General features: G+C 57.2%; 1 protein-coding gene across 4 annotated transcripts; it reads left to right on the top strand.

Annotated features, from left to right (window-relative positions):
- Positions 1 to 34: 34 nt before the first annotated feature.
- Positions 35 to 24,918, top strand: LARGE2 (LARGE xylosyl- and glucuronyltransferase 2). 4 transcript variants are annotated; one of them, XM_051622131.1, is made up of 16 exons: positions 35 to 110; positions 5,881 to 6,041; positions 18,071 to 18,244; positions 18,513 to 18,769; positions 19,218 to 19,300; positions 19,559 to 19,682; positions 20,198 to 20,369; positions 20,517 to 20,621; positions 20,894 to 21,006; positions 21,123 to 21,248; positions 21,400 to 21,555; positions 21,664 to 21,827; positions 22,090 to 22,368; positions 22,690 to 22,836; positions 23,014 to 23,209; positions 23,323 to 24,918. In XM_051622131.1, exons 3-16 carry the CDS (start codon positions 18,145 to 18,147, stop codon positions 23,518 to 23,520), a joined length of 2,220 nt encoding a protein of 739 aa, XP_051478091.1. In that variant the 5' UTR covers positions 35 to 110; positions 5,881 to 6,041; positions 18,071 to 18,144; the 3' UTR covers positions 23,521 to 24,918. The 4 variants fall into 4 exon arrangements, with proteins under 4 accessions (XP_051478091.1, XP_051478092.1, XP_051478094.1 ...); XM_051622132.1 differs by lacking the exon at positions 35 to 110 and adding an exon at positions 203 to 286; XM_051622134.1 differs by lacking the exon at positions 35 to 110 and adding an exon at positions 5,738 to 5,780.

The following is a 24,918-nucleotide window of genomic DNA, read 5'->3' as shown; positions in this document are numbered from 1 at the left end:
CGCCGGCGCGTCCCGCCCGGCCCCGCCGAGCCAGGCGTGGCGGCCGAGCGCCGAGCGGGCGATGGGCGGCGGGGCGGGGGTTTAAAGCACCGGGAGCGGCGGTCGGGCAGGTAGGAAGGGAGGAGCGAGCTGGGGGGGACGGGGGTTTGCGGTAGGGCTGCGGGGGTCACTAGTTCCTGTGGGAACCGAGGGGAGCCTGCGTGAGGCCGGAGGGGACCCGCGCGGGCTCGGGGTTCCGGCCTGTGGGGGCTGTGGGTGTCCCGAGAGGAGACGCGTTTGCCGCAGGGTGAGGAGCTGGGGTGCGGGTTAGTTTTTTGGGGGGCCCGGGAGGGAGGTGTCCCTCGAGGATGGGGTCTGGCGGTCGGTGTGCCCGGGAGCCGCGGCTTGCCGGCCGTGTCCCGGGTGCTGGCTGCCCCGGGGGGCTGGCGGGGGGGCTCGGAGGGGGCGGCCGTGTCTGATGGCGGCACCGAGGACAAGTTCCCGGGGCCCTGGGGAGCGAGCGTGGGCGTCCGGAGCGGCGGCTGCCCCATCGCGGGGGGTGCTGCCCCATCGCGGGGGGTGCTGCCCCATCGCGGGGGGTGCTGCCCCAGGCAGGGGTTGTGGCCCTGGGGGGTTGCTCTGGGGGACACCCAGACCCGAAGACGCGGAGCCTGCCCTTGGCAGGCAGCGGGGAGCCCCCTTCGGCTCCGAGGGACGGCCCTGGTGCGGGAGGTGGCCGGGGTGACTGAGCGGGCAGGGGCAGCCCGCGCCGCTGGCCGGGTGCAGGGCAGGCGGGCTGGAAAAGGCGGGGAGACCTTGGGAACGAGAGGCCTTGGGAATAGGGACTGCCCGTCTCGTAGTGGGCTTCTGTAGTGCGTGGCCGTGCCCCTCACTGCCCGCGATCGGGGTAGGGGGAGGTCGGGGGACGCTCCGGAGGGGAGGAAAGGAGGGAGCGCTGCGAGAGGAGCAGAGGTGCGGAGGGGAAGGGGTCAGGGCTGCGCCGTCAGGGCTTCCCGGCTCCTTCCCGGGTCAGGGCTGCGCCGTCAGGGCTTCCCGGCTCCTTCCCGGACTGTGCACAGCCACATTCACCCTGTAGTCTTTACTCAAGCACTAACCCCCGCTTGCCAGGCGGGAGGCAGAGGCGTGGGACCCGTCTGACCACAGCCTGTTGCAGGAGGGGGCCCAAAGCTCCGCTCAGTCCCGCAGACCCTCCCTGCTGTGCCGTGCCGGGCTGCACAGACGGCGCTTCAGCTCTGCCTCCCGCTCAGCCAGAGAGGGTTACCCTGTGCCGAGGCTGCCTGGTCAGTGCCCCCCTGCCCGGCACCCCTCCCCAGCGGGCACGGCTCCCCCGAGCCCGCGGCACCCTCGGGGTGCAAAGATCGGCAGCGCCGCACACGGGTACAGCTGCGCCTCCCGGCTGAGCCTTTGAGGGAGCGCAGGGTGGGTGAGAAGGGCGTTTCGTGGCCTCTCACAGGTCTCCCCAGAGCAAACAGAGCTCTGCCAAGCTGCCCCTCCTTCCTCCTGTCCAGTTACCTCCGCACAATGGACGCAGTGTCTGCCTGCAGCTTCATCTGCAAGAATTACAGTTGCATGGGCAGGCACTTTATCCTTTCTGATCTCTCCTCTTCTCCCCCCTTCCCCTGAGGGTTTGTTTTCCAGCAGGCTGAGTTCAAAAAGGGCACGAGATACTGCTGGCAAATAGTCTGGCACTAAACAAACCTTTTTAGTCAGAATCACATGGATTAGACTGAATTTTCCACTCACATGTGGTGCTACCTGTGAGCTCCTCTGAAATTTCACGGTGGCTGAGCTGCTGGTGTGAAGTACCAAGGCGGGTGAGATAGCACTTGAAGCCTGTGACAGAGGTCTGGAGAAGAGCTTGCTGGGGGCAGGTGGGCGCTGCTGGTGACTCTGGGGGCATATCCAGTGTAGACTGCCGGAGCTGCTCTCCTTCAAGGAGAAGATCTTGCTCTGCCAGACAGCAATCTGAGAACTGACTGCCTAGGAGACTGCCAGAGACGCCTTGTCTTCAGCCAGAGGTGAAGCTTGATGCACAAAGTCCTTGGGCTACTCTGAACAGTATAACTATCTAGTGTGGTTCAGTACCTGAGCAAGAACTTTTTGGCAGACGTTTCTTAATAATCCCTTGCCCCTGGCCTCCTTCCCACCTGTCTGTCCTGTCCCCCTTTCAGTCCACCTCCCTTCTGCAGTGAGCAAGTTTGGAGGACAGTTTGCCTGCCTTTTTATGGTAAATATGCTACAAGGGAGCTCTGTGGAAGGGTTGGCTTCTCAGAGCTGCAGTGAGGCCGTAAGATTGGGCAAGAATCGCCTTGGCTTATAGTGCCTAAGGGGGGGGAGGATAAAAGATGGGAGAGGGGTTGAGGGGCTAGTTTCTCTGCACCCAGAAAACTCTCTGAGCAGCTCCTTTCTTAGCACTTACTGCCAGTCTGGGTGCCATGGGCTCATGCTTGCTGGAAATCCACTGGCTGTAACGGAAGCCAAATAGTTCCAGTGCTCTCATGATGAGGGGTGCAGCCTCAGCACTAATGGCAGGAAAAGAAGCAAACCAAAAAAAGCAATCACTCTCCGAGCCTGTCAGTGGGTACAGTGCTGAAACCTTGCTTGGTTGACAGTGTCTTTACTCAGATTCATGAGACCACACCATTTCTGGGGAGTCTGACACCAGGCAGAGCCCTGCCATGGGTCTAAGGCAGCTCATCCTAAGTAAGCCTGGCTTAAAACACACCTTGCAGGTTGCTGGGATAGGTGAGGACATGTTCTTACAGCAACATGCCAGCGTTAGAGCTGAGGAGCAGGATGTGGGAGAATAAATGGAATGAAAGAGTAGCTGTGTCTTGGAAGGTTGGTAGTTGTGAGGAAAGTGGATATTCTCCTCAACCATGTTTTCCTGCTGTCCTGCTACCACTGGGAAGGAAGGAGCTTGGCAGTGTGAGGTCTGGGATATGGATCTTTCTGGCTGTGGTTGGAAGGAAGTAGTCCTGGTGTGGGATGAGATGGCCTTTCTGGCCCTGTCTCCTTGGGGCATCCTATCCTGCCCACACTGTGGTGTGGCCATCTATTTTCTTTGCTCCTGGATGAGCTCAGCCAATCCATTGGGTTAGCTAGGGATAAATTGTGACTTGCTCCAAATAACCCGTAGACAGAGGCATCTCCAGGGAGTATTTTAGTCCCTGACACATGAGCCCTGCCTAGAATGGAAGGCCTGATTCACTCGCAGTATCTCACTGGAGGCCAACACCTTTCAGGAGGTCTCCAAATCTCAGTCAGAGGAGGAGACAAGGACACCAAGCTCTGAGCATGGCATTGTTGGTCGTGGTAGCTGGCACCTCTGATCTCCTGCAGCCCTCCAGGGACCTGGAAAGGCAGCAGCTGGCAGGGGATGTCGGTGGTATAGTCCTTGAGTTCCTGAAGTGTTGCTGACAGGTCTATTGCTTGAAGCAGTAGTCTGAGGGGAAGGGAAACCCAGGTTAGACAAGTTTAAGGGGCCTTCTAGTAAATGTTTTTACTTGAAGGCATTTTGTTGCTGTTCTCTGTCAGGGTGCCCCTGCCCTTCCCAGCTTAGCTAAGGCTTGGCATCTCAGGAGAGAGACACTTTTTTGGCTTCCCAGGAGGAACAAGTCTGGCAATGTGTGTGGAGCCCTGCTGTTAGACAGTGACCTCCTCTTGCCTCCAGATGCCTTTTCCAGAAAGCCATTTAGAGCCCCAGGCTGTTACTTGGCTAACTCCCTTCCCTGATTCTGTAGCAATGTGCAGTCTCTCCTGTAATATCCCAAATCTGCCTGTGCTAAAGGCTGAGACAGAAAGGCACTATCTTTTAATAACCGTGTGATGCAGTTGGAAAAAACTTCTGGACATGTAGTTCTCCAGTGGCCTGGGTTAATGGAAACACTCCAAGGGAGAGGTGCAGCTGGACCCTGGGGTGAAACTGCTTTTGGGTGAGGGGGGCAACTGCTTGTGATTTCTGATCTGCCTTTCCCCCAGCTTGCCCCAAGCTCCTCTGACCTCGCCTGGAGAAGGTGGCAGAGCTAGAGACTTGGTTCCACATGCTGCAGGTATGCAGGTCCCATGTGTGGTGGCTGAGTTGCAGCTGTTGGACGTGGGCTCCAGCCTGGAGATGAGGCTCCTGCCATGTGCACATGGGAAGTCTGCTTTCCTGGTGATCCTGGTGGCCATGTGGTGGCAGATACCACTGGGCAGCACTGCCTTGTGTGGCAGGCACGTGCTTGGCACTCCCCACTCAGGAGTAGCTCTGCTGAAGGTGCCTTTGGTTTTCCACATCTTTGCTATTGAAAGTACTTGCTTTCTGCTTCCTGTTCCACATAGATATCAGGGACTTGGCTCTTACCTGGTGAGCTGCTCCCTATAAATGCAAGCCTCTGTTAGCACCAGGGGGAAGGTTGTAACTGCAAAGGGGATGTGTGACAGGCAGATTTGGCTCCCTGGTTCATATCCAGTTCACCTCCCTCCAAAAGTATTAATCTTCAAGGTTCCTCCCTTAAATCCTTTTTGTCTGAGATGGGAGCTGACACATCAGGGTATATGGAGTAGGGATGATGGAGGGGATAGATGTCTGTTTACTGATATGTGCCATAGTGTCTGTAAGTGTCCTCTCTCAATAGCTGCCACCTTGTAGCCAGGTGCTGAGGAAGACTCAAAAAGCAGTAGTGTCAGGCTTGGTTGCTTCAGGAGGGTTTCACTGAGTGGTTGTGGAGCTGTACCACTTTGCTGGAGCTGCTGGGTTTCACTGTTCAGGTAACAGCTGTTGTAAATTATTTCTTATTTCCAGCCCTTATTGGGATTGATGTTGCCTCTCTTGTTTCACATTGTGCTGTGCCAGGCTGACCTGGGGTTTGCTGTGGCTAGAGGGGTGCAACGGGTCCTGTGGCAGTGCTGGTGCCCAGCACACTGCTAACTTACTTCTCTCTTTGGGTGGGACAGACCAGAACAATAGTTTGGTAGATTTTACATGCTTTGAAGGTCTTGTTCCTCCTGCATCTTGGAGCAATGATGTGTTGATAGAGGGGCTTTAGCTTAAAACTCAAGATTCCTCTCTGATTCCTTTGCCCCAACTGACTTGTGTGGCTCTATGCTTCTGGTTTGGGCTTTCTCCCAATAAAGACTGTAATACCTGAAGCCTCCTGGGAGAAAGGCTTGTCCTTTCGAGTCTGCAGTTGTGGGATGTGGGTGCCCAACTCCATGGGAGCTGGAAGAAAGGGGTGCACTGGCAAGATCCCAGCAGAGGAGGAGGATCTCCTCTTCCTCTGAGGAGGAGTGAAATGTACAGGCTGTTCTGCTCCCTGTAGTGTGAGTTGCATGGTGTTTTTTTGCCTTCCTTCTCTCTCCTCTGCCTGTATGCCTTTTCTCTCCCTGTTGAGTATCTATCTGGATAGACTCTCTTGACTCCCATCCTGGGATGGCCCAGGGTATGTTGCAGGGGCTCAGGTTACTGGACATGATAGTTAATCCCTTCGTTGCCTCACAAGCTAAACGCTTGCTGCTGCTATCAGGTTTGGGAGGGGGCCAAGAACTTGCATCCCTCCCCCTGCTCCTCGTCCTGCTGAAGAGTCAGTGTGAGGACCCACACGTGTTGCCATGGGGCAGGGTGGCTCTGGCTTTGCCAGCACTTCTGGGGACACGTGCAGTCATCCCTGTGTGGGTGGGGAATGTGCTACAGGACAGTGTGTTGATCTGTGTCTGGAAACATGCAGTGTATAGATATTTCATGGGCTGAGCTGTACTTTGTAACAGGCTGGAGGAAAGGGACAGGAGCAAAGTATTGGGTACTCCTGATTTATGATACTCTTGGCTGTGCAGGGGCCTGTTCCCAGAGCTCTCTTATGCAGTAGCTCTTCACATGACTATTTGTCTTTTGGGTTTCAGGTGACAGCAAGCTGCAAAACCCTCAAATACAGCTGAGATGTGCTCTCTGGCCTTCAGGTTGAGAATCCCTGGTTAAAGGGTGGTCCTCACAGCCACCACTAGGCTTTGCCGACTTCTCCAGCTGTTCCCAGGTACCCCTGCAATATTGGCAGCGTCCAAAGGTTAGTTATCTTGCTTGTTGAGTTACGTGTGCACTCTCCCTTCCTGTCCTAGCCCTTCTGTACCCAAATTGATTAACTGTGGATAATTGCATGGCAGAAGATCTTGGCTCTGTGCTCTTCCTCTTTACTGGGCATGTGGGTATTTGGGACCTGTGGGGAGGTTCTGAAGACAGCGCTGGCACTTAGCCCCTGCAGCCCAGTTCTCTGGAAGGAAAGACTAGATTCCCATGTGAATCCTTGGAACCAAAGTGTGGTTACGTCTCTGGCTGTTTCAGTTGAACTTCCCCTGAATGTGCACATCTGGATCCTTCTCCCCAAACACTACTGCTACAAGTCTGTTGCTTGTTTCTGGTGTCATAGGCAGCAGCAGGTGACTGGGATCTGGGCTGAGGAGCTGGGACAAGCTCCCTGGGCTGGAGGAAATGGGAAGAGCCCCTTCTGAAGGCTGGGAGCTTGTGCTGATGTTCTGCCCTAGCTACACTAAGCGTTTCTGTGGGGCCACTGTTCTCAGTGGCTGCCTCTCTCTCCTCTACCCCTCATTAGTGCAGGGCTTGGCATGCCAGCAGGAGGGAGCCTCAGCCTGTCTGCGCTTTGATCGGATTTGTCAAGGCTCCTTCCCTTTTCTTCCTGTTCATTGAGGGCTGAAACAAAGGAAACAGAAGAGAGGAATTCCAAAGAGTAGGACCGAGGGAAGAGAGGGATGCTGGAGTGACAGGCTGCCACTGAAAACCCGCACCCCCTACCTTGGTCTGCTGGGGCAGAGCTGGAGGCAGGGCATTTCAGGAGGTGAGGCCCTTCCCCAGCACTCCTGTTTTCTAGCTGTGCCACCAGCTGCCTTGCTCCCCATGCTGTGGGGCCATAAGGTGCTGCCACCCAGGGAGCTCCTGTCCCCACTGCCTAGGTAGCTCCCCTGGTGAGGCTGTCCCCGCTGCCTGCTGCAGTGTCAGCTGCCAGGAGCAGAGGCTCAGGTCCTCTCGGCACAAGCACATGGGCCTGAATGCAGCTTGAGGGAAATAGGACATTATTTGAACCACTTTGTTTGTCATGGGCTGTGGTAAAAGGTTTCCATTTTTACCTGTGCCAGGAAAGTTTTCCCTGCCGGGCAGCCCTGAACGAGCCCAGCACAGAGCTGAACGTCCCGCCAGGGTGTCAGGGCAGCAAGGCCCTGGCCCCTCCCCAGCCTGCAGCCAGATAAGCGCTTGAACAAGGCCCTTCTGTGCAGACAGGTCTGGGAAGTGGAGACAAATGCAGCCTGGTGCTTGTATCATTTTTCAGAAGCCTGGGGACTTGGGAGGGGAGTCATAGCTGGCCAGGCAAGGCAGCCATGGGGAAAGCTTTGCTCTGTCTAATGGACCCCCTTGCTCCCTCCTCTGCAATCTCCAGGCCATCACACAGGTTCTTTCTCCTCCTTCCCTCAGCCCTGCTATGGATGGGATCAGGGGAGGCAACAGGATGCTCAGCAGCCCTGGCATAAAGCACTTGAGGTGAAATACATCCTTGGCAATCGCATCCTTTTAATTTAAGCCACAAGGAACAGCCTTTAAGCCACAGCTTCTGTTTCCTTTCCTCCTTTCTCCTTGTTCTCCCCCTTCTGGCAATCTCTGCTCTCTGTGGTTTAATTAGAGAGCGGACTAAAGTGCTTAGACTCAAAAATGTGCAGATTAGGGGATTACTAATCCCCCTCCTCAACGGGGGCTCACATCCTGCCCAGTCTCTTATTGAGCTTCTGTCCTCAGAGTGGAAACTCAGCCAAACTCGAGACCTCTACCTGTCCTCTTGCTTGCTCTGTAGAGGAGGAAGGGCAAGGGGTGACAGGAGAGCCATGAGGGAGGAGGAAAGGGAGCTGTGGGTTTCCAGAATCCTAAAGATGGGTTTTTAATGGGCATTGGCTGTCTTTGCTTCTTCAGCCCTTGCTGGTTTTAGTGCTCCAGTAGCAATAACGCAAGGGTTTGGTGCTATTGTTTTGGGTGCTGTCTTCCTGTTTTGACAAAAAAACTTTCCGTCAGAGGAAGCAACTTCTTCCCTGTATGTGTGTGTGTGCATTTGTGTTTATATGCTGGCTGATTCAGTCCAGGTCCTGTGCCTTCCCTCTGTGTACTCCCATCTCCCTGTGCTCCCAGTGCACAGCTGACAGTGCAGGGCTCCCTGCTGGCAGCAGGGGCTGGTACCTGCCAGTGCTGCAGGAGGCTGGTTGTATCCTCATCTGTGGAGGCTGAGATCCCTATCTAGGACATATGCTGTCAGGGTGAAGGGGAAGGCAGAATATTTGTTGTTCCAGATGGAGGCACCAGCAGGGAAGAGGGAGTAGGGAGGATGGGTACGGTGGGAAGGATAAGACTCTTCCTGGAGGTGGGAGGAGAACTTGACTCGGTCACAGGATGGGCTGAGCTCTTGTGTCTCTGTCCCACTCCTGGTGCAGTCTGGGTGCTGCACAGAGGTTGCTGTGGGTTGCAGAAGACATGAGCTTTTGTCCTGAGCCATTCATCTGCTGCTTGGTTGAGTTGAGGTATGCTGTTTCTTCCCTGCCTTTGTCCTTTGGTGTGTGAGATCAGGGTTTAGTTCAGCAGTGTGAGAAGCCCCAGGGATGGGAACACCAAGAGCAGCATGAGGGGAGGAGTTCTAGGAATGTTCAGTAAGGAGTTTGGGTGTTGGGAGCATTCTCCTTTCCACTGCCTGACTGTGGGAACTGCCTCCCCTTTGGGATCCACTCCCCCTCTTTTTTTGCCCCTCTCAATCACTACTTCATTTCTAGTTTACAAAATGCCCCATGTGCTTTTTTGCAGATAAGTTTGCAATGTCTTAGCCCAGCCAGCAGTTCTTCCTTCGCAGTGTTGTCAGAGCTTATTTGCAATGTGTAAGCCTCTCTGCAGCTTAGGTATCACCTCAGGTCTTGCAAAATGCCCAGGGCACCCTGAGTGGATGGCACTATTGCTGCTTGGGTTTTTTGGAGCCTGCCCTGAGCCATCCTGGTTTGCTATTTATAGTGCGGTTGTTCCGTTCCTTTGTGGATGAGCTCTGCTTTCATCCTTGCTTGGGCACTAAGGGCACTAGTGCCAGGAATAGCTCTGGGCAAGGAAGACATGGGGAGTGGCTGCTTGAGCACAGCTCCCAGTTTGGGCCAGTCCCTGGTGGAAGAGGCACCAGGCTGCATCCGTGAGCTCTGGCTCTCAGTGAGTGTTGGCCTCCTCTGTGGCACTGCTGCTTTTTGTGCAGGGGAAGTGGAGGGATTGCCTTTCCTTGTCAGGTACCCTGTGTGTCTGCCTGGCTCCCCTGTGCTGCTGAGGCTGCCAGAATAGAGTTTGGCCCTGTGAGAGATGGCATCCGAAGAGTTGTCCCAGTGCCAGGTAGCAGCGGGACTAGCGAGGGACCTTGGTGTGGTGTGCTGACACTGTGGAGGGCAATTTGCATGGGAAGCCCTGCTCCTAGTGTGTCCTTCAAGGACTGCCTGTGACCTCTTGGTTATGTATCCTGAACTGCTGCCCACTGGGGTGGGTGGATGTCTTTTGGTGAGGCACCTGCTATCCCTCACAGAGGGCCCTGCTCTCCTTCCCCCAGGCGAGTGCTTGCTGGCCTCCAGGGAGCTCAGGCTGAGGTGTGAAAGGAGCCTGCAGCACAGAAAACAACATCCTCCTCAGCACTGCTGCTTGGGCAGAGCTGCTCCGGACCTCTGGCGTGTGAGGCTTGCAGCTTGTCTGGAGAGCAGAGCTGAACAAATAATTAATTGCTTGATTTAGTGCCCAAAATGAAAAGCTGGAGGAGAAAAAACAACAGAGCTGAATTTGAGAGACCCTCTTTCTTTTAAGTGTAATGCAGCTCAATTTCAAACAAAACAATGCAAAATGAGACTTTTTGCTTGGAAAACAAAGCATTTCATTCTTGTCCAAAACTTGTATAGAAGCAGCAAATAGCTCTGAGCTGTCTGGAAGCTGCAGTTTTCAATCAATAACTATTCAGCCGAAAACACTTACCCAGCTCTGCCAGTGAGAATGCCTGGCAGGCACCTGGGGGCCTGGCTCACAGCCATGCCCCTGGCACCTTCCCAGAGGTGGCAGGGAGGATAGTGTCATGCCTCTTGTGGACTTTTCCAGGCAGAGTGCCGGTCTGGGGTTGTTGGAGTCCCTTTGCCTCTTTTTTGGCTGGAATTAACCTGATTAATTTTGCATGAAATGGTGCAAGCCTACGCAGGGGTTAGGTCTGGTCAGGTGTGCTGGGGTATGGTTGCCCTTGTCTCATTAGGGAGCAACTTCTGGTACAGGTTGTTCAAGAGTGTTTCAGGAGAGCCGGGAGATTTGGAGGGTCAGGATGGGAAATCTCCTGTCCATCCCTACCCACGGACACTGTTAGCTGGAAACTTTAAGACATTGGTAGTTCAAAGGGTGAATTTCCCACCATTTTGCTGTATGGGCCATGATGCCTGCTGTGTGCTCCAGCTGTGCTGATGGCAGAGCTCCTCGCTGCTGACTCTGCTGTTGCCTCTCAGCTCTGACCCTGGGAGCTGCTGTGTGCCACAAGCCCCCAGCAGTGGAAGTGGCAGGAGTGAACAGGTATTGGTGCTTGGAGCACATCCGGAGACTGGGACACAGTGAGCCTAATGGATTCAGAGCTGGCCATCAGCTGCAGCACAGACGTCAGCAAAAATGCAGATATTAGAAACCTAATCGTGGCAGAGGGGAGGGAGCTGGAGATCAGCCCAAATGCTGCTCCTCTTTTGTCTCCAGAGCCAGGCAGGGTCCTTCTGCCCCTTGTAGTGCTCCTGCACAGTCTTGCTCCCTCCTGTACCAAGCTGTGCTGGCCAAGGTGGCACATGATCAAATGGACTCTGTAGCCTCTGTGTTAAGTGTCAGAGCAGTTGTCCTGGGTCAGGCTTATGCTCCATCAGACCCAGAAAAAGGCCTGATGGCAATACTTCACCTGTTGAGTATCCTCCTGGCATCAAACAACTTGTAGTCCAGGGTGTTGAACAGGTATCTCCTCCACAAGCTTTTTGGGGGTCTCAACAGCACGTGGCAGGGTGTCATGGAGGCAGGAGGCACTGCAGTCATGTCCACATACCAGGTTGGAGCGGGGCTGGTGTACCTCAGCAGGCTGTGCAGAAGCAGGGGCTCAGTGGGAAAACCATAATCAGCATGGACATGTAGGGTGCTGCTTGCCCTGAGCCTGGCACTGTGGGCACAGGGCTGGCTGAGTGCTGGAGGAAGGTAGTCTGCTCCAGAGCCATGCAAGGGAGCTGGGCAGCTTGTAGGTGAGGGGCTTCTTGCTGGCAGAGAGCGACTTGGTCCCTGAGAGAGAATCCTTACTCCTTGCCCAGTGAGACCCAGCGGGTGGTGTTGGCATGTCTGAGTGGGTGTCCTGGGCAGCCTGTCCAGTGTGCTGCAGCTCTGCCTACACACAAGCTTTCAGGGTCTCTCTTGCTGGTCCTCTGGTGCAGTGGGGAACAAACAGCACGTGCAGAAGAGGGCAAGCCAGCACCGTGCTTCTTGCTGCCCTGGTGTCCCCACAGTTGTGGTTGAAGGCTATTGCCAGCTGGATCCTTCCAGCTTCTACTTCAACCTAACAGAAGTGAGAGCACTGAGGGACAGCATTGCTACCTGGGTGGCCCCCTCTTGCCTTGCCCGAGAGGGGCCAATGCAGCTGCCCAGCTTGTAAATGTTGCAGGATGTCTGGTAGACTGAAGCCTCCTACTCGAGAGTTGCACTTTGAGCTGTGGCCCCGGGCTTCCCACGCCTGCCCTGCGCAGCCCTCTCTCCAGCCAGGACTCCGCTGGGCAGCTGAATCCAGTGCTGGGTCCCAGGCAGGGAGGCTGGCGGCAGTGCTGCTCTGCAGAAGCGGATTGTGTCTAGCAGGGCCTCATGATCAAGAGGCCCTGCCAAGAGGAATTGCTCCCTGATGCATTCCTGGGGTTTCAGACGTGGAGAGGTAAGCGGCGAGGCGTGTTCCTGTGTCAGACCCAGCCTGAACTTGCTTGTTTCCTCTGGAAACACTGAAATAATCTGGTGAGGGAAGTCCCTGCTTCAGCCAAGCTTGGAGCTTCAACTAACACCCTTCAGAAACTTCCCCATGTGGTGTGCTTCTGTCAGAGAAGATGGCTTTTCAGTGTGATCTTTGCCAAATGTTGTTTTTTTTTGTCCTGGTCTGGCAGGGGGGTTGGACTCGATCATCTTCAGAGGTTCCTTCCAACCCCTAATATTCTATGATTCTTTGAAAAGCTGAACTCTTAGAGCAGCAGAATTGTGTGTGGTGGTAATCTTATGGCCCTGAGGAGAACTTGATGCACATCCATGAACTGTGACCAAGGCACAGGTGACTGCTGTCCCAGGAAGATCTTCACCTTTCTGGGATTTTTCTGGGATTTTCTCTGCAGCTTGGTGGTGTTGGGGGCAGTGGGGAGATGGGCACACTTTCTTCTTTTGCAGCTTGTGTGATGGTATCTGACTCTGTGGCTGCTTCTCAACCTCATCTCTAGAATATATGGTGGCTGTTTTACCACAGGTTGCTCTTTCCAGGCAAATACAAAGATGAATTTCTCACTCAAGTTTTGCTTATCATGAGACTGAGGAGGGAGGGGACAGCATGGTAATCCAGAGCATGGGGTTTTAATCCTGCTTTCCTGGCAGAATTCCATTCTGCCTCTGTAAATTCCTGCAGCTGCCCTGCTCTGTGCTGCCTGTGTGGTAGTGCTGGCTGGCACAGCCCCCCCAAGTGGCAGCGTTTCAGCCATGGGGAAGGGGGCAGGGAGGTGACGCCAAATTGCAAGGTGCTTTGTCAGATGGGTGCTGCGGTACAAGCTTTAAAGGTGACCTGCTGAAAAAGGAACCAGCCTGTCCCCTCCCACCTCTTTGTAAAAGATCATCAGCAGTTGCCTCAGTTCAAAGTGTGGTGCCTTTTCTCAGTTTCCAGTCTTGCTGCGTAACTCTCACCATAACTCTCACCACGGCTGGTGGGCCCTTTCTCTCCCCCTGTGAGCCTGGGGAGCTGCCGTGGTGTGCTCCTGCTGAGGCAGTCTAAGCAGGTCAGCTAAACCATAGCTACTCTTCCCACTCCAAAAAGGAGACCTGGGAGAAAGATTTTATGTCACCTACAACTAGGTAAGCCAACAGACAGTGCAGCTCTGTGAAATCACTCCTCTCCTGCCTGGGGACAGCCAGGATACCTACCTGTTCCTTTGTGATGCCTGTGGGGATGTGGTCAGGGGCAGGAAGCTGGGGCCTGTCCGGTGACCTGCAGATGGTTTTGTTGAGTCCCAGCATCCCCTCTGCAGGTCCACAGTAGGTCTAGGAGAGGCAGCAGACTGTGACACCGACCCTGCCGTGGTCCTTGCTGCCAGCTGCGGTGCTGTGGTAAAACAGGGCTGCTCCCTGCAGTGTTCGCAGGGCTGGGAGAAACATGTTGATGTGATGGGAGAGCTCCCACTGCCAGCTCTCCCTAAACATTAACTGCTCACCTGACTCTCACTGAGTCAGGGAGAGCGAAGGCCAGCTGGGCTGAGCCATGCTCCTACAGAAAGAAGGGATCTTGAAGGAGCAGGCTGCCAGCACATGGACAGCTCTGGCGGGAGGTCTGGGGCAAGCAAGGTGGGTATGCTGTCCTGGGAGCAAAGGCTGCTTGTATGTGGAGGGGTGACTGGCAGGAAGCCTGGGGCTCCTGCCCACGCCTCAGGGGTTGGTGTGAATATGAGAAACGTTTGTAACACATGCACTCGGTGTTTGTGCAGCTGCCTGACTGCTGGCTTGACACTGCCCATGCCCTGGCTATCGCCCTGTTGTCAAGGGGGGGCAGGCATGGCCAGGCATGAGGTGAGCCCGGTGTCCTGTGTGCCCCTTCCCTGGTGTCTGCCATCAGCCTTTTCCAGAGGGAGAGGGGACCCAGGTGCTCCTTTTCCCCTTCCCCTTCCCCTTCCCCTCTTTCCTTTTTGCCATATTCTGATACCTGCTGAAGTGGAACCTGCTCTGCTCCAGAGGAGAGTGTGGGGGAGGATAACCTGCTGGGAACAGCACTTCTGTCCTGCACCCCTGTGCTGGGGTTGGAAACCGGCAGTATTGGGAAACCTCTCATCTTACTGCTGGCTGCGCTTGTCTGGCATGAGCAAGGAGACTGAGGAGGGAGGGTGCAGAGGCCGAGTGCTGTGGCCACAGGGATGGGTAGAGCCAGGGTGCTTGTGTGCTGTGCCATGTCTGCCGGGACCCACTGTGCCCTTGCTGGGAGCTGCTTCTGGCCTTGTCCTCCTCTTGCTGTGCCTTTTTTTCACTGGGGAGAGGAGGCTGTGTAGCTGCTTTCCTGCCTGCCATCTCCTTCACACTGCCATAAACCTTATAAAATGCCTCTGCCTTGCCTGTACTCCCCCAGCAGCCTACCTGCTGCTGCCCCAGCTGGATGGGCCTGGCGCTGAGCCCTTGCTTGTGGGAGGGAACAAGATAGGGAGGCCAGGAAAAGCATGCAGAGGGGTGATGGTGGAGCCAGAGCAGGAGGCGGTTTTCTCCCTGGAAGCAGGGCATTTGGCAGGATGCTGTGGGAGGTCTGGGCTTCTCCCTGGAGCGTGGGTAAGCCCTGTGCAGCTGATGCCTCAGCTGGAGCACCAGTTACATGATGGATACCATGGGGCAGGCATAGGACAGTGCCAGGGGCAAAGCTCCATCCATGTGCCTCTGGGCTAGGCAAGGGGAGCAAAGGGAGGACTCCTGCTCTGGGGAGCTGCTGGCTCAGAGGAGCAGTGAAGTGGGCTGGGGATTTCTTCTCCCTGCTGGGGCTGTGCTGGGTAGAAAGGTGCTGTTGAGGAGTGACTGCCTGTTGTAATGGAGCTCTGCAAGGGCAAGCAAGAGTTGCCTGAGCAGGAGACGAGTGTGTCTCCCAGGGCAGTGATTTCTGTGCTGCCTGGGTGGAGACCCAGTGTGCTGCTGCCCCGGGGCTCGGGGGCTGCCTTTGCAGGCGCTGGTGAGTCTTTGAGGGGCAGGCTGAGTCTTGCTACTGCAGTTCTCCCTTGGGTTATGAGGTGGGGGACCATGCACATTTCATCTAAATTGCTGTGCAGACAGGTTGCATCCTAATCCCTGTGCCTGCTGCCGGTGGTGGCCTCCTCCCACCACACCCTGCCTTCTCCGGGCATCCTGCAGCAAGGTCTTCCAGGGCAGGAGGGCAGGGGATCCTCCTTCCCCTCCGGCCTGGTCAGGAGCCTGCTGCCTTTCCCCAGCCCTGGGGCCAGGTGCAGGGGGAGTTGCAGGTAGAGCGTGTCTCCACATAGTTAGCATTCCCAGCCTGGGCCTCCCACACCTCCGGCTGCCATCCTGCTCAATCTGGGTGTGCTGGGGAGGTCTGGTGGATGCTGTGCTCTCTGGGAAGTCCTGCTCTCCTGGGCTGGTGGGGTTGGAGCAAGCCTGGGAAACTGGAGGGCAGCTCTTCCCTTCTCACACTTGCAGTGGTGTTTGCACCCTCTCCAGCTGAGGGGCTATTGCTCAGACCCCGGCAGATAGCTCCTCGCTCTGGTAGGAAAGACTGCACCCCAGCCTTGAATCCCCTTTCTGCCAGCCAAGGGGAGACAGTTTGGGCTCTGCTGCCTTCCAAAGGGCTCCCAAGTGCCTCCTCACTATGTGGACACAGCCTCCTGCACCTGCCCCAGAAAGGAGGAGGCAGGTGCTGGGTAGGGGGTAAATGCTCCTGATACTTCCTTTATCTTGGCAAAGGAGCGATATTTGTGGCCTGGGAGTGGTAAAGGGGGCTGGAGGGAGGGTGGATTCCTCCTGATTTACTTTGGGCAACTCCGTGCCCCTGGCGCTGGGGGCTCTTGAGTAGAAAGCGAATTTAATCTCTTGTTTTGTTTGTTCTTTCTTCCTCCGAAAGGGGGGCCAGCGCGGGGCGTGTGGGGGGAGCCTGGGTTTGAGAGCAAGGAGGAGGGGGGAAGTGTCAGATCTGAAAGGGAGGAGTAAAGGGAGGACGGGGAACGGCAGACCCGGGAGGGAGCAGCAGCAGCGGGCTGCCAGCCGGCTGGGGAGGCGCCCCGGCAGGAGGAGAAGGGGAAAGGCAGGTAAGGAAATCACCTCCTGGAGGGTAGGCGAGTGGCCAGGAGAGGAGCGGGAGAAGGTACAGTGGGAAGGGTAAGGGTGCTTAGGTGGATGGGAGGGAGGGATGGAATGCTTAGGTGCCTGTGGGAGGGTCTTTGCCAACGGGCCTGCTGCTCTGTCCCCCAAAGCTGCCATCCAGGTAGTGTGCTCGTGGGCATGCTGGGGATGAAGTGCTGTTCCCTGCAGTGAGGCTCCCCGTGAGGGGCCACGGGGGGCAAGCAGGAGCAGGAGGGGTGCTGTGGTGTGCCCCACCTTCTCTATTCTTCATTCATACTAAAGTCCCTTTCTGTCCCGTGGCTTCCCTGACTGCTTGGTTCCAGCTGACCTCCCTCATCTCTCCTCACTCCCACCTCTCATGGTGTGAGCTCAGTACAAAGTTTGGGGGATGCCCAGGTCAGGCTGGAAGGGTGAATGTTGCCTTGTGGGAAGAGATACAGCATGCAGAGACCTCGCCAGGTCCGGCACAGCTTGTGGCTGTGGCTGGGAGAAGGGAGGCCTTGGCCTGGTGTGCTCCATGCAATGAGTTCCCTCTTCTTTGCCATGCCTGTGTTTGGCCTACTCTCTATAGAGGAAACTCCGTGCGAGGCCGGGCCCCGCTTGCAGGGAGCTGGCGGGACCCATTCTCTGCCAAGAAAAGGGGTGCAAGCCCCCAGGGGCCATACCTGCTGCCACGGTAGTTCGGCTGCGTCCCTCAGTGTTAAGGGTGGCCATGTGCTCTTGGGCTGGCCTCGCCCCAGCCCTTGCAGAGCCTGAGCCTGTTGCTGCCTATCCCCTTGATCCTGGCGAGTTTTCCATCCGCCTTCAGCAGGCAATTCCTGCGCTGGGCAGGCATTTGCACCCAGGCCCCAGGGGCTGCGCAGGGTGGTGTCCTCCCTGGCTGCCTGTTTCAGCCCCTAAGCGCTGGCGGCCCCATGGGCATCTGCACATCAATGGGGTCCGATGGGGTGTGTGCGGGGGGTGGGGGAGCAGACCTTAATCCGGCCCATTCATCTCTAAGGCAGCTTTTGTTGAGCCTCCAGATGTTGCACCGAGGACGGGGGCTCAGTCTTGTGCTGCTGCAGGCAGGCGGGGGTGAGGGGTGAAGTTGGTGTTCCCTTGCTTTGTGGGGCCTTTGTCCGCCCTGGGCACCTCGCTCTTTGGGACCTGGGGCAGGGCTCTCTGGAGCCGGGATTTCTGTTCCCGAGCTGGAGCTGGGTGCAGGAGCCAAGGACACGGCACCGCACTCCTGGCCGGAGCTGCGCCCGGGCTGAGGTTTCCCTGGCGCGTCCCGTGCAGCTGCAGCGGTGCCCGGGGAGCGAGTTTCACCAAAACGTTTGGGATTTTTCCACCCAGCTTCGTGGGGACAGGCAGCTGTGAGCGGAGGGGGAGACGTTTGGCCCGCGGTAGAGCTGGGTTATGGGAGTTGCCCCTCGGACGCCGGCGGGAGGGCTGGGACGGGGCCAGCCCAGTCGCGCTCCCACCCGGCCCGGCCGCGTCCTTGAGGCCGCATCTCAAGAGCAGCCCCGGCCCTCTCAGCCTCCGGAGGCGGTGGGGGAGGGACCTACGCTCATTCTCAAGGGCAGGCTCCATTAACCACCCCGCCGCCCGGCTCGGGGAGGGCCTCTCCAGCACAGCCTCTCGCCTCCCCTGGGAGCTCTTCGTCCCACTTGCCTGTGGGGTGGATGGGAAGGAGCAAGGTACAGAGCCGCAGTGCAATCGCTTGGAGAACTTCTTCCCTTCTTCTATGTTTGAGGGGCCACCTGAGAGCAGTGCAGCGACAGCAGCGTTCTGGGACAGGCCCCAAGGGGGTTCACATGCCCCAGGACAGGGCAGGAGGGTGCCAGCTGGGGAAGGTTGTCACTGGAGAGGTGAAGAACATTTGCCTCACTGAAATGGTGTCCTGGAGGGACCACGAGACTGGGCACATCGTGCTGGAGAATGTGGAGGCACCTGGGTGTGGGCTGCAGGTGACACCACTCCCTCTCCTGCCCCTTGCAGGCTCTAGGATGCCGGGGCCAGCTGGGCTGGGGCTGCCCACCTGATCTTCACTGCCCCTGTCCCACCCGCACACTATGTTGCGCTCCTGGCGTGTGAAGCTGAAGCTGCTGCTCGCCACGGTCACCCTGGCCATCCTCCTCTCCTGGCTCTACCTCTTCGTGGGAAGCCTCGAATGTGAGTGGGTCCTCCTCCTTGGATCAAGGGACAGTCCCCAACAGAGGGTGGGCAGGGGAGGCCAAGGGCATGTGGTGGTTTCTCTGTGGCAATGCAAGTCGCAGCAGGTGTATCTGAGCTCTGTGTTTCCAGGAGCATCCCTTAGGATCAGAGGAGCAGAGCTTTGACAGTGGCTGGGCACATGTGGGGTGTGTTGAGACCTCCCATCTGGGGCTCTTCCTCGCCAGGCTCTGCCGTGCCGATGGCATTCCCTGTTTCTCTTCCACAGACGGCCGCTTCCTCCTGCTGCCGCCATGCCTGGGCGAGCAGCCGAGCCGGGACGTGGAGCGGGAGGCGCTGGCCTCGCGGGTGCGCAGGGTGGAGGAGGAGAACCAGCAGCTCCGCCGGCAGCTGGGCCAGGTGCCGGGGGAGGGCAGCAATGGCAGCCCGCAGCTGGGGGCCTCTGCTGAGGATGGGGACCTCCCCGGGGGCGAGAGGAGTAACCGCACGGCCTGCCCCAAGCAGCGGACGGTGCACAAGTGTGAGGTGGGTGATGGCACTAGGATGGTGGCATGGTGGGCGGGGGATGTCAGATGAGACCCTGGGACCGTGGCTGAGCATGGGTGTATGTGCAGCCTGCCTGGCACTGCTCACCATATGCTCTGGCCATGCTGTGGCCTCATCCTGGCTCTCCATGTTGCTCAGCGGGCAACACTCAGTGGGTGAGGGTGTGTCTTGCTCCTCCAGAGAGGGAGGCCAGACAGGAGGAGTGGCAGCCAGACTCCTGGTCCCCGGTTCTGAGCCTTGGTGGGGAGGACATCCAGCTCTCACTGGGGCTTCCTCCCCTGGGGAACATCCAGCTCTCAATGGGGCTTCCTCCCTTGGGGAAAGGCTGGGTTATGGAGTCTCTCTCCATAGCACAGCCCTAGAAGACAGGCCTCTGTGAAGCAAGGGGTGTCCAGTCTCAAAAAAGGCACCGTTTGTCTCTGGGCAGCTCCTGCATGTTGCAATTGTGTGTGCCGGGCACAACGCAAGCCGGGATGTGGTCACCCTGGTGAAATCCATCCTCTTCCACAGGTAATGGGGATGTGCTGGTTTGGGTTTCCCAGATGAGCTGCTGCGAGCTGGGCAATGCTGTGGGAGAGGGGTGGCTCTAGAGCCTCTCGCTACCCTCTCTGCCACTGCTTAGGGGAGGATTTGTTTCTCCCAGGTGGCTAATTTTTCTCTATCTGCCCTTCAGCTGATGTCTGTCCCCTGGCAGGGGTGGGAGGGGTGGGGACCATGTGCTCTTCCTCCTGCTATGCTGCTGAGTGCTGCTGTGCTTGCCCTTGGCAGGAAAAATCCTCTCCATTTTCACTTCATCACGGACTCAGTGGCCCATCAGATCCTCCAGACGCTTTTCCAGTCCTGGATGGTGCCCTCCATCCATGTCAGCTTCTACAACGCCGATGACTTGAAGGCAGGCACTTCCCCCCCCCTTTTGCCCTGTCCCAACCCAGTGCTCAGAAAGCCAAGGGGAGCAGCACAGAGGGGCAAGCAGGAGGGGATTTATTAACTCTTTTCCTGCTGGTCCCTCACTCACTTGCTCCCCTTTGTGGACTTCTCTTGGATCTTGTTGAGAAGGGGGCAGAGGGCTGGTGCTTGAGGGGTCAGGAGGTCCCTTGGGGTAGCATTGCCTCTGAGGCAGAGCTGGGTCCCCCGGTGAGACACTAAAACATTGGGTTCAGGTGGGGGTTCTGGTAGCTGGAGGAAAATCCAGGCCAGGGTGAGAGCAAAGGAGGAGGACATGCAGCCAGCAAGCACCTGAAGGGCCTGGGCAGAGAGTTGTGTGGCTGCTGGTGGTGCAGCTGGCTCCACAGCTCTGTTGTGCCTCTCTGCTGGTCTCCTCTGCACGGGGTGCTGAGCACACACAGCCCTCCTGCCCAGGCAGAAGGACATGGCCGTGCCCAGCCCTGAGGCTGTGTTGCCTTGCAGCCAGAGGTGTCATGGATCCCCAACAAGCACTACTCTGGCATCTATGGGCTGATGAAGCTGACGCTCACCAAGGCGCTGCCCTCCAACCTCTCCAAGGTCATCGTCTTGGATACCGACATAACCTTTGCCACTGACATCGCTGAGCTCTGGGCTGTCTTTGGGAAGTTTTCTGGTGAGGACAGGGTGCCCCTGGGACCCGCTGGAGCCCTGGGCTCAAGGTGGCAGTCCTGGCTGCCACAGCACCAGCACAGTGGGTTTGCTTGGGCCCTCTGAACTTCCAGCAAGGTGAGCTGCATCCATGTCTCTCTTGTGTCCTCAGACAAGCAGGTGATCGGGCTGGTGGAGAACCAAAGTGACTGGTATTTGGGCAACCTGTGGAAAAACCACAAACCGTGGCCAGCCCTGGGACGTGGCTTCAACACGGGTGAGTGTGGGCTGCTGGGGTGGACTCTGCAGCCTGGTGGTGCAGCCAGCAGAGGTGGCACTTGGCATGGGGAGGCTGGGGAAGGCTGAGGTGATGCATGAGAGTCTGCTGGGCATGCAGGGGATGCTGTAGTATCCCAGGATTGTGTTTTGTGGGTGGGCAGAGAGAAGTGACATGTCCCAGGGGCCAAAGCCATGCAGGCTGCTGTGCTCCAGCTCTTTAATGGTTGGGAGCTCCTTTGGTGACCCAGTGCCCTCCTCCCTGGCACCCAGGGGTGATCCTGCTCCTGCTTGACCGCCTGCGTCACCTGGGCTGGGAGCAGATGTGGCGGCTGACAGCGGAGCGGGAGCTTATGAGCATGCTCTCCACCTCACTGGCTGATCAGGTAATGGTCCCTTCTCTGGGGTGGTTGGCCCTGCTGTGTTCCCGTAGCACTGCTGGCACAGGGGGCGCCATCCTGCCTTCCTCATCCACCTGCACACTCGCCGTTATCTCTCCTAGGACATCTTTAACGCTGTGATCAAGCAGGACCCAGCCCTGGTGTACCGACTCCCCTGCTTCTGGAACGTGCAGCTCTCTGATCACACCCGCTCAGAGCAGTGCTACACTGAGGTCTCAGACCTCAAGGTGGGTGGGCTTGCTGCCTTTGAGACTGGGGAGGACTTCAAGGTCAGCACTGTGCTGGAGGCCCGGGGGAGTCAGCATGTGGTTTGGGGGCTTGGGGAGTGCTGGGTACTGCTGACTCCCCCTCCACGGGGTGACACACTGCTGCCCTCAGGTGATCCACTGGAACTCACCCAAGAAACTGCGGGTGAAGAACAAGCATGTGGAATTCTTCCGCAACCTCTACCTGACCTTCCTGGAGTACGACGGGAACCTGCTGCGCAGGGAGCTCTTTGGCTGTGCCAGTCTCCCCAGTCCACCCAGCAACCAGGTGAGGGTGATTGCTCCCAGCCCCGGCGTGTGAGGTGGGCAAAGACCCCATGCAGCTGCCCCAGCACCCATGGTGATCCTTCTCGCTCTCACCTTCCTGGCATTGCAGCTGCAGCAGGCGCTGGAGGAGTTGGATGAGGATGATCCCTGTTATGATTTCCGCCGGCAGCACCTCACGCAGCACCGCATCCACCTGTTCTTCCTGCAGTACGAGTTCCTGGCCCTTCCCAACCCCACCGATGTCACTCTTGTGGCCCAGCTCTCCATGGACAGGTACTTGCTGGTGGGTCTTGTGGGAGGTTGGATCCTGCCTCCACTCCTCTGGAGTGGCTCCACAGCGTGGGAGCTACTAAGAATCCCAAAACACAGGTTCCTCACCCCAGCACTTTGCAGTGAGGAGCAACACCCCAAGCTGGGAGCAGCAGTTCCTTCTGCTTCCCCCTGAACTGGGTTCAGTGGGAGGCATCTAGTTCTGGGTTTGGCCAAGCTGCCATGGGACAGGTCTCCTGCTCACGCAGTGCCCTCTGCTTCACAGGTTACAGATGTTGGAGGCCATCTGCAAACACTGGGCGGGCCCCATCAGCCTGGCACTGTACATGTCGGACGCGGAGGCTCAGCAGTTCCTGCGCTACGCCCAGGCCTCCGAGGTGCTGAGCGCCCGCCGCAACGTCGCCTACCACATTGTCTACAAGGAGGGGCAGTTCTACCCCATCAACCTCCTGCGCAACGTGGCCTTGGCCAACACGCAGACGCCGTACGTCTTCCTGACAGACATTGACTTCCTGCCTATGTATGGCCTCTATGATTACCTCAGGTAAGGCTTTCTCCAGCCAGCTCTTGCTCAGCCTGCTGGGCTGGCCCAGGATGAAGGTTTGCAGGAAATGCCCTGGGCAGCAATTCTCAACATGCAGAAAGTTTCCTTTCTGTTCAACCTTGGGATCCTGCCCTTGCTTTTGTCAGACACCAGCAGATAAGGAAGCAGCCATGGCTGTTAGGCACACTCTGTTCCTCCTGGCACCACCACAAAGTGTCTAAACCCATTAATACCCTTGTGGGTAGTCTGGAGGGGCTGAGGAAGGAGGCTGTGGCTATGGCTTACAGCTGGGGAGACCTCACACTCTTCCTCCCACCATAGGAATTCCATCCAGCAGCTGGAGCTGCCCCAGAGGAAGGCAGCTCTCATTGTGCCAGCATTTGAGACCCTGCACTACCGCTTGGCCTTCCCCAAATCCAAAGCAGAGCTGCTCTCCATGCTGGACATGGGCTCCCTCTACACCTTCAGGTAGGGAATGGAGCTGCCCTGCCATCCAACAGGGCTGTCACCCTCAGGAGAAGCCAGTTTTGTACCCTTGTGCCTTGGGGTGGTGGGACAGCTGGCTCGGAGGATCCCTCACATCCTCTGTCTCTCCTGGGGAGCTGCCAGCTTTGCTCGGTCTCTCATTTCCGTCTCTCCCTGTAGGTACCACGTGTGGCCAAAAGGCCATGCCCCAACTGACTATGCCAAGTGGCGGACGGCCACTGTGCCGTACCGCGTGGCGTGGCAGCCAGACTTCGAGCCTTACGTTGTAGTGAGGCGAGACTGCCCCAAGTATGACCAGAGGTTTGTGGGCTTCGGGTGGAACAAGGTGTCCCACATCATGGAGCTGGATGCGCAGGTGGGTGAGGGGCTGCTCCTGGCAGCATGGAGGTGCTGGGTGTTGGGGGGTCTTGGCTGGGCAGTGACATGTTGGTACCACCGAGCTGATGCTGATTGCTGCTCTGCCCCCAGGAGTATGAGCTGCTGGTCCTGCCCAACGCCTTCATGATCCACATGCCCCATGCCCCCAGCTTCGACATCTCCAAGTTTCGCCTGAGCGTAGGATACCGGGGCTGCCTCCAGACGCTGCGGGAGGAGTTTCACCAGGACCTGTCACGGCGGTACGGGGCTGCCGCCCTCAAATACCTCACCGCCGAGAGGAGCCTGTGATGCCCGGGGACCCTGGGTGTGGGGTGCTAGCAGCGTGCTGGGGAGGGGAAGGCACAGGACCCCCCTCCTGCCCTGGCCCACCCCCGCAGCCTGGCCTGAGGGAGCTGAGCCAGCAGCACAGCCTCTCCAGCCCAGCAACAGGTTGCCTGTCAACAAGATGGAAGATGCCAGCTGTGAGAACTGACAGTGCCTGCGGGTCAAGCTGCTGTGGCGTGGCCAAGGGTTTTTTTTGGAGCAGTAGCCTTCCTGTGTTACAGGAGAACCTCCCCATGCCTGGGGCCGAGGGTACAGGTCTCTTCCATCCTGTTTTAGCAGATGTGGATTCTCAGCCTTCATTAGCTCACCTCAGCCTGGGGCCTGGTTCCTCAAGAGGCTTGGGAGCTCTACCTTACCCTGCTCTGCCTCTGCTTTGTGGTCCCAGTCCTCCGCACATCCTTCTGGGGCTTTGGTGAGTGGGAGACAAGGATGTAGACCATTCCTTTGCATCCTGTGTGGAGCCAGGCTCAGAAACAGAGGCGGGGCCAGGGACCACCAGCAGCTGTGGTAGCTGGTTCAAGCCTAGAGCAAGGCTGGCTAACAGGGTGAAATATTGTTACCATCCATATGGATGCAGAGTCTCCAGTGGGGTTGGCCCAGTCCTGGCAGTGTGGGAGTCACCCAGAGCAGGGTGAGCTGTCTGCTAACCCCAATAACGAGCTCCCAGAACAGGCCTGTGCCTTCCCAGCTGGAAGCAGCCATGCTGGTGAGAGGCTCCGTCCTGGGGCTGGCAGTGTCCACAGGGCTGCAGACCACGGCAGGCACCCACTGCGATGGGAAAAACCAGCAGCTTCTTTGTGGGCCAGCACATGCTTGGAGAGATTCCTGGCAAGGGACCACCTTGCTCCACCCAAGCTCATGGCAGCGCAGACGTTGCCATCGACAATCAGGGATGTGGTTGACACTGGACAAGACCATAGCTGAGCAGGCTGGCAGGATCCCTGTGCTGGGAGCAGCTTGGCTGGGCACTGTTTCACCGCTGTCACACACTGGAGCACAGAGGATGCACTTGCTTTCCTCACGCAATTTAAATTATTTAGTACTTTTCTTATTAAGAATGAAATTATTAGGGTGTCTTGGGTTGTTTGTTTTATTTTTAATCCTTTCTTCCTCCTGGATGATTTTACTGGTGGCCCTGGAGGCTCTCCAGGCCAGTTGCTGCTGCAGTCTCTGCTGTTCTCTCCTTAGTGTTACTCTGGGCTGCAAGAGCCAGCTCAGTGCAGGTGTGAGGGTTTCCGTCCATGGTGGGAGCAGCTGGGAGGAGCCATACAAAGCACGGGGTAGGGAAAGGGCACAAGCGCCTCTTGCTTATTCTCTCTTTTTAATTTAATTTTTAAATTAAAGCTTTTTTATTCTTTTTCA

The sequence above is a fragment of the Apus apus genome, chromosome 5 (assembly GCF_020740795.1).
Source record: "Apus apus isolate bApuApu2 chromosome 5, bApuApu2.pri.cur, whole genome shotgun sequence".
Classification (NCBI taxonomy): Eukaryota; Metazoa; Chordata; class Aves; order Apodiformes; family Apodidae; genus Apus; species Apus apus.
This window is presented reverse-complemented; position numbering and strand designations above follow the sequence as displayed.

Coding starts and splice junctions, on each gene's coding strand:
- LARGE2 (XM_051622131.1), top strand. CDS start 18,145: ATGTTGCGCTCCTGGCGTGTGAAGCTGAAGCTGCTGCTCGCCACGGTC. Junction 21,007..21,122: donor CCACCTCACTGGCTGATCAG/GTAATGGTCCCT, acceptor TATCTCTCCTAG/GACATCTTTAACGCTGTGAT. Junction 23,210..23,322: donor TCATGGAGCTGGATGCGCAG/GTGGGTGAGGGG, acceptor CTCTGCCCCCAG/GAGTATGAGCTGCTGGTCCT.